At 37.5% G+C, this 8,020-nt stretch overlaps 1 protein-coding gene across 2 annotated transcripts in view; it reads right to left on the bottom strand.

Moving 5' to 3' along the window:
• Positions 1-3,135, bottom strand: part of LOC123514680 (lethal(2)neighbour of Tid protein-like) — a 31,373-nt gene extending 28,238 nt beyond the window's left edge. For both annotated transcript variants that reach the window (XM_045272727.1, XM_045272728.1), the window contains exons 1-3: positions 3,053-3,135; positions 1,710-1,820; positions 1,359-1,495 (exon numbers count right to left, since the gene is read on the bottom strand). In XM_045272727.1, the coding sequence (XP_045128662.1) occupies positions 1,359-1,495; positions 1,710-1,820; positions 3,053-3,116 (312 nt within the window). In that variant the 5' untranslated portion in view covers positions 3,117-3,135. The remainder of the gene's footprint in view (positions 1-1,358; positions 1,496-1,709; positions 1,821-3,052) is intronic.
• Positions 3,136-8,020: the final 4,885 nt, after the last annotated feature.

Raw genomic sequence — 8,020 nt, 5'->3', positions numbered from 1 at the left:
AAAGACGACCAGTGGGAATCTATAAGATGGAAGATGGAGTAGAACTAGAAAAAGTAAAAAAGGAAAAGGACTTGCGAGTGACGATGGAAGGAAACAATCAACTGGTAAACCATATTGATAGAATTTTCAGAGACATATGATTTGCTAAGGAATATTGGATTAGCATTTCACTACATGGACAAAGAAATGATGAAGAAATTGATAAGTACTAAAATAAGACCCAGATTGGAATATGCAGGAGTTGTGTGGACCCCTCATAAAAAGAAACACAAAGAAATTGGAGAGACTACAAAAAAATGACTACAAGAATGGTTCCAGAATTTAAAGGGATGACATATGAGGAGAGACTAAAAGCTATGGATCTACCAACCCTGGAAGAAAGAAGAGAGAGGGGATCTGATACAAGTTTATAAATTGATTCACGGAATGGATCAAGTGGATAATGAGAAACTAATCCTGAGAGAAGAATATGACATTAGAAGCACAAGATCGCATAGTAAGAAACTGAGGAAGGGAAGATATCTGAGAGATGTTAAAAAATATAGTTTCCCGCAAAGAACAGTTTGGAACAGTTTGAGTGAGGAAGTGGTGTCAGCAGCGAGTGTGCATAGTTTTAAAGAAAAATTGGATAAGTGTAGATATGGAGACGGGGCCACATGAGCATAAAGCCCAGGCCCTGTAAAACTACAACTAGGTAAATACATACACTTTATTTGCTACATGATAGAGCGGGCTTTTTCTTTCTACAGCTGTTGAATGTTTACTGCCAACATCACGTATTGACGCACCCAGCCACAATTTCTTAGGCATATTTAAAAAATTACCTACCTACTTATATTGTGAAATAGAAGTAAAATAAAAAATACTTGGTTTTTATTTCCTTTGAGTCCTTATGTTTTTCGGTACTTGTGTTTGAGTTAATTAATTGTTGAATTAATAAATAAAGGGTGGTTGTATTTTGAAAGTGGCAATAACAGTAGTGAAGGAACGCAATATTACGGCTCTCCAGAGCCCTTCAGCCAATCATGTGAGCAGCGACTCCCTCCACCACTTATATACATAGCTCAAAACCTAAATTTTCCCTAAAAAATTGGAGGTCATCTTATATATGGAGTCATCTTATAGTCTGGCATATAAGGTTTGTAAAATTTTGGAAGCAGATATACATCATAAATATTGACAATGACAATATATTTTCTTATTGCATAGCTCTTACTGTATTAAATTTTCTTTATGTTACATAATACATACACTTTTATGCTGGGTAGATACATAGCATAAATACTGATTGAATAAACTTATTTCTAAATTGCATAGATCTGACTGCACTCAATCTTTGTACTAAATATGAACAGTACCTTTTGGCTCTTGTGGAAGAGCCTGCACACCAAGGCAAGGAGGATGATGTAGAGGACGGCAAAGATGTACTGAGCCAGGCGGATATTTGTGCCTCGGCCAGTCAAATAGTACAGGCCCAAGAAGAAGTAGACAAAGCCTGCAAAAGAGTCAAGATATAGTGATGCTCTTAATAAAACTATTGCATCAACCATCCACCCTCCTTATATACTCATTCTAACCATTTGTGGAATGATAAACATAAGAACACAAAAACATATGGGAAGCTGCAAAAAGCCATAAGGCTTACATATGGCAGTTAGCAGCTCATTACAATCAATGGCAGACAACGGTGAAAGGCACTCAGGCATTACCTGCAGGATAAACAAGAGGCCCAGTGTCTCCCTTCAGCTTGGTGTAGTCCCAGGTTCCATTGGCCACACCCTCCACCTCTTGCATGTACGCCACCCAGTCAATCTCAGTATCTGTGAGAAAGCATAGTCAAGTTCAAGGCAATGGGCAATGAGAAGTTGTTGGTATGAATTGAACCCTGGTAGGTAGGAACTTGCTGTAAGTGGTCACTACATCTTAAAAAACTAATGCAACACAACACTGAAAGAAGGAAGACCATATGCAAAGGAGTATTATATGAAACAACACACAATAAACCTGAGATAATCCAGTAATAAATTAATAGAAAATACATTATACAAGTAGTAAAATACATATAGCATTGGCTCAAAGCTAGAGAATTATTGTTGCGTACACAGTGCTAAGTGCCACAGAACAATGTGATAGACGTGTGTGTAATTTACCATGGTTGTCTATTGGTCATTCAGTTAGCTTTTCCTCTATGGAAAGAGCTCGGAGCTCATACTGACCAAGTAGAAAAACACAAGTTGAGACAAGGTACTTTATTCTCTAACGTTTCGGTCACAAGACCATCTCAAGACACTCTCTGAAGATGGTCTTGTGACCGAAACATTAGAGAATAAAGTACCTTGTCTCAACTGTGTTTTCCTACCACTCAATACTCACTTCTAGTAGGACCAAAACCACACTATACACTGAGACAGTGAGGCCACAACAACTCCGGTTACATCCTGTACCTACTTACTGCTAGATGAACAGGGACTACATATTAAGAGGCTCACACATTTGCCTTGCTGTGCACAAGACTTAAACTTGGAGTTGTATGATGTGTGCTAACCACTACATTATGCAATGAGTACATGTGTGTGTTTGGGGAGAAAGAGAAAGAAGAGAGCATAAAAAGAAATGTAGAATGATAATTTCTAACAGAAACAAAGGAATTTAGCTACTGCTACAGAAGAAATGAGACATGGAATAGACTGGAGGAGGATGTCGTTTATGATAGGAATATCTACAATTTGAAATGAAGGATAATAGTTGATATCAAGACTAAACAATATATACATAACTCCTTACCTATGTGTTACAACTAAGTGAATACAATGAGGTAAAACTAAACAAATGAACATCAAAATATATGTTAATAATGAAGCTCAAATCAATTGAGCAATAACTGGTTTAGAGAAAGGAAAGTATGAACATAGTTCCTTTCCCATAAGTAAAATTAGGTAAAAAATAGGTAAACAAACACAAACACTCAAATCCTGCATTACTTCCTTATTGAAAATAGGTAAATACACACATAAACACTCAAATCCTGCATTACTTCCTTACTGACACTCACACTTAATCTTATTGATGATAAGCACATTGACGACTATCTCTGCGAGAATGAAAAGCACTGACATCCTCCCAAAGTAAGATGGGTGACAAGTTTAATACAAGTCAATTCAATTCAATAGTTTTATTGTTGTTTTACAACAAAGGAAAAAGTCGGATCTTGCCAACTATTTCCCTAAACCTTTAGTATTACAATATTGTACAGTACAATTTTAACAAAATAAAAAGTTAACAGAAAATACAAATATTATTGCAGTATCACATTACTTACCATCTATAGGCAAACAGTGGATGTTTTTTTAATGATTTTGGGTATGACATTATTATCTATGAAATAAATGATCATATCATAATGGTTCCAGTGTCCCTGCGGTCTGAACTCTTCTATTAGTGGGCAGTATTGTACATAGTGCTGTAGTGAGTGACCTCCCGGCCTTGCACATAAAGCACAAGGCTCAGGTTCAGCTCCTCTACAAACCTCCCAATAATATTTATATCCAAGTCTAAGTCTCATAGTAATTAAGTCCATCATGTGACTGTGTCTGCCATATGTATACTCCTTTGAATTATTTAAAATCTGCTTATAATGCCTACTACTTGCACTACCCATCTCACAACATTTATCAAGATCATTATCAATGGTAGCAAAACATTAGTTCTAAGGATTGACCTTAGACGACTATATGTACATTCACTATCAGGTACGCTGTCATCATCTCTAACTGCTCTTTGAGCAAGACTATCTGCTTTTTCATTAAGATATAAGCCTATATGGGATGGAACCCATATAAAATATACATGTATATTGTTTTCTCCAGATTATGTATAACAGTTAAACACCTGTTTGTAATATCACAGTCTGCAGGGGATGAAGACACAAGCTCATACAATGCACTCTGACTATCAATGAAAAATAAATATTTTTATCCATGCATGAAACAATACCAAGGCCTTCCAGGATAGCATATAGTACGGTTCTGGTTGATGACAGGTTATTAGGCAATCTCTTTGAAAATTCATAGTCTTTAAATTCATCAGGAGTAGAAAATTCCCGTACAAACACCCCACATCCTGTCTTGGTACCCTCAACTGAGCCATCACAATACACATGTACCACCCTTCTACGTGGGTACTGCAACAACTTTTCAAGAAAGTGTGCTTTAAGCTCATATTTACACCACTGTTCTTTTGGTTTACTTAGCTTTTCAATATCAATATTCAATATCATTATATGAACTCCAAGCAGTACAGCAATTTCTTTTCATAAGCACCTTAAATTCATCCATAACATCAAAGTTCTGCAAAACCCTACAAATTTTTCGAAGGTATGGGTTGTTGGTTACATCATCACCATTACATAAAGTCACTATATCTCTTTGGAGAGAGTCTGTACCATTACACACTATACGACATACTGTACGGCACGTTATTTCTTCTATTCTCTTAACAACACTGGGTAGACTCAATTCTCTCCTTAATAACTCTATCTTAGTTGTAGTAGCACATCCTAAAATTATTCTCATGGCTTTGTTTTGTATAACTTCTAGACATCTAAGCTGCTGAGAATTGAATTGAACCAACACAAGGGAAGCATAGTCTATAAGAGATCTGATCACATATATATAAAACATTCTAAGAACAGGCACACCAACACCTGACCCTTTTTTCGCTAGAACTTTGAGAGGTGCTAGTCTAATTACACACTTATTTTTAACATATTCAATACAATCATTCGCATTCCTGTAACCTAATTGTACACCCAGATATTTATAGTTAAGGACATGCTCAATTTTCACACCATTTACAATAGGTTTCCTACACTTCTTCTGTTTTGCTTGAAACTTAGTTTTATTTTCATTTATGACAAGCCCCATGGACACACACACTTGTTCAAGCTCATTTACAGCCTTGCTAAGTGTTTTAGGAGAATCACATTGCAAAAGTATGTCGTCAGCATAAATGATAACTTTGGTACCCTGTGTAAATTCAAATCTAGCAATCTTATCCATAAGTATATTTTACAACATAGGACTTAAAACACCCCCTTGAGGGGTACCCAACTCAAATGTTTCCTCTTCTGATGATATGACTTGTAACCAGACTTTACCTTTTCTACAACTCAAGTAGTCACGTATCCATCCTAATAACTTTCCTTTGACACCCTTTAATACAAGTTCTTCTAGTATGACTTCCTTATTAGCTTTGTCAAATCCACCTTTCAAATCCACATAGACTTGACAAGTAGCACTAGTGTTAGCTAAGCAGTGTACAAAACAGTCACTAGTAGCACGCCCCTTCATAAAGCCATATAAATTTTCAGACATTTTATCACTAACTTTATAAATTAACCTACGTAAGACAATTCTTTCCATCATTTTGCATAGACAGCTGGTAAGAGAAATGGGTCTAAATTTTCCATCACTCTTGGGTACAGGTATAATTATGGCTGACTTCCAGGCTGAGGGTAACACACTATTCCTGTACGACATGTTAAACATATCTAGTATGGGATTATCCCCCTCAATATTCAACAAAGCATTTATAGTGTCATATGTGAGACCATCCTCACCAGGTGCTGTAGATTTACCTCTTTTGACAGCATATAATAATTCATCCATCGTTATGGGTACACAAGTATCATCATCCAAGTGAACATTATGATTAACTAATTGTAGCCTTTGTAACCTATGTTCTGCTAGAGAAATTCTGTGCCCTACAGGAAGACTGGACAAAGCAGAAGCAACACTCCATTGTTCAATAAGCTCTGACTTTTTGTAGGATGAGAATCACTGGTTACAGAGGTTTTCTTACCTTTAACTCTTTTACATGATACCAGACTTCTTGAATTGATTTGGTGCTACGAATCTTACTCAAAACTCATCCCAATACTTCGTCCTTAAGCCAGCCTTTAATTCAGACAGATGTTTAGCAGCTGTCACCATAGCTCTCTTGACCTCATAATTATTTGGCTGTGCTTGCCACCTACTCTGTAAGGCTGCCAATGTATCCTGACAATTTGCAATAAGAGGGTCATGGGCATACGACCTCCTTCGATTACAAGTGTGCTTCTGCTTAGTCCGTCTGTCACCTACATAGTCATTAATTACACCAAGTAAACCTTGATATATATCATTTACATCCTGCAGATCAACACTGTTACCACTATACCACCTCTTCACACTAACCAAAAGCCCAGGTAATTTAGTTGAGGGGATGTTTAATCTCTTTCTTTGGACTGTACTGGCAGTGGAAAGGGGGAATACATGTCTTAAGAGCAAAATGGTTACTGAGAAGAGATAGAACAACAGTAGTTTCACATGTACAAAAAGGCATATTAATTAAAGTAACATAATCCAGTCTTCCTCCCTGGACATGAGTAGGAACATTAGCACCAGTAATTTGTACATTGTTATTAGCCTTAATAAATGCTACCCACCTTACCCCATTAATATTAGAAGTTTTATAGCTACCTAGGTCTACATGCCTAGCATTAAGATCACCCAAAAGGATTGTACTCTCTTGCAGTATATGTGGAGGAAAATTATCAATGCACAGCGCACCAGAATGAACATACATATTAGTAATATACACATAATCATTTGGTAAATGAAGGCACACTGTAATGTATTCTATCCCTTCATTGACCCCTTCTCCACCAAGGTAACTGGAAGTCCAGACTTAATATATGTGACCATACCTCTACTACTACCTTCATCACAGCTAAGAACATGTTGACAATATCCTTTAAGTACAGACACCTCAGGGCCGGTTTCCTGAAGAGCAATAAGGTCAGGACTCTGTAGAAGAATATAAGCATGAATATCAGTTATCCTAGCTCTTAAACCATTTACATAAACTGTAAATTTTACTGTCTATCATTCAGTTTGACCATAACCTCCCTTCTGAAGGCATCAAAATTCTCCACCAACTGTTCCATATTTCTAGACAACTGCTCAAAATTACCTTGTCTCTCCTTATCTCTCTTTTCTAAGTTTTCAAGCCTTACCATGATACTCAAAAACCTGTGCTTGCTGACAATTAACCTTCTGTATTTCTTGACGCACAGTTTCTTGCACTTCTTGATGAAATTTCTGCATGTCTTGATGCACAAATTCCTGCACTTCTTGTCGAATAGCCTGCATGTCTTGTCGCACAAACTCCTGAACTTCTTGACGAACATTCCTCATGTCTTGTATCACAGATTCTTGTACTTCCTGTTGGACTGTCTGGATGCTTTGTTGCACAATCTCTTTAAATTTAATCTCTGTGTATTCCTTCATCCTCTTTTCAGATCTTACTCTATCTGCTCGTAATTCCTCAATACTGTCATTTAGCATAGTAGTGAGTTTTTCCACTGCCAGACTCAGTCGTACCTGTGCATCAGCCTGTGCATTCACTTTATTTGTTAACTGAGGAAGGGAAAGTGTTTCTACCCTAGAATCCATAGAAGTTGTTGTTTTCTCCTGTTGTAATGAAGGAAAGTCTTCTTGCAATGATGCGATGTTCCAAGCAGGCCTCGTAGGTGGAGGGGCAGGCTGATATACAGTAGTAGGCTTACGAGACACACTTGATGGTTGAGCTTTGTTGTGACGTGGTTTCCTAGGGCAGATTTGAGAACTTGCATTGTGGCACCCTCCGCAGTTACAGCACTTTGGCTGTACAGCTACATTTTGTTGTATTTTCTCCAAACACTCCTTAGAAAGATGACCTCCAGCACAGTATCGACAACGCAAAAATGTAGTACGACAACGCCAGCCCTTGTGTCCCCAATTACTACATCGGTCACACAGGTCCGGCTCTGGCACAAAGGGAACAACTTTCTTCCTGCCAACTCCAATAAGGAGAACTTCTGAGTCAACAGGTCCCGTTACTGCAGCTAGAAGTTGAGGCCGTGGGTATTTCCCTACCATTCGTCGTTTCAGCCACTGGAATCCTGGAGGACATTGCAACAAATTTACATCGATATACGTTG

Source organism: Portunus trituberculatus, chromosome 38, assembly GCF_017591435.1.
Source record: "Portunus trituberculatus isolate SZX2019 chromosome 38, ASM1759143v1, whole genome shotgun sequence".
NCBI lineage: Eukaryota > Metazoa > Arthropoda > Malacostraca > Decapoda > Portunidae > Portunus > Portunus trituberculatus.
The sequence above is the reverse complement of the archived record's forward strand: the minus strand, read 5'-3'. Positions and strand labels throughout refer to the sequence as shown.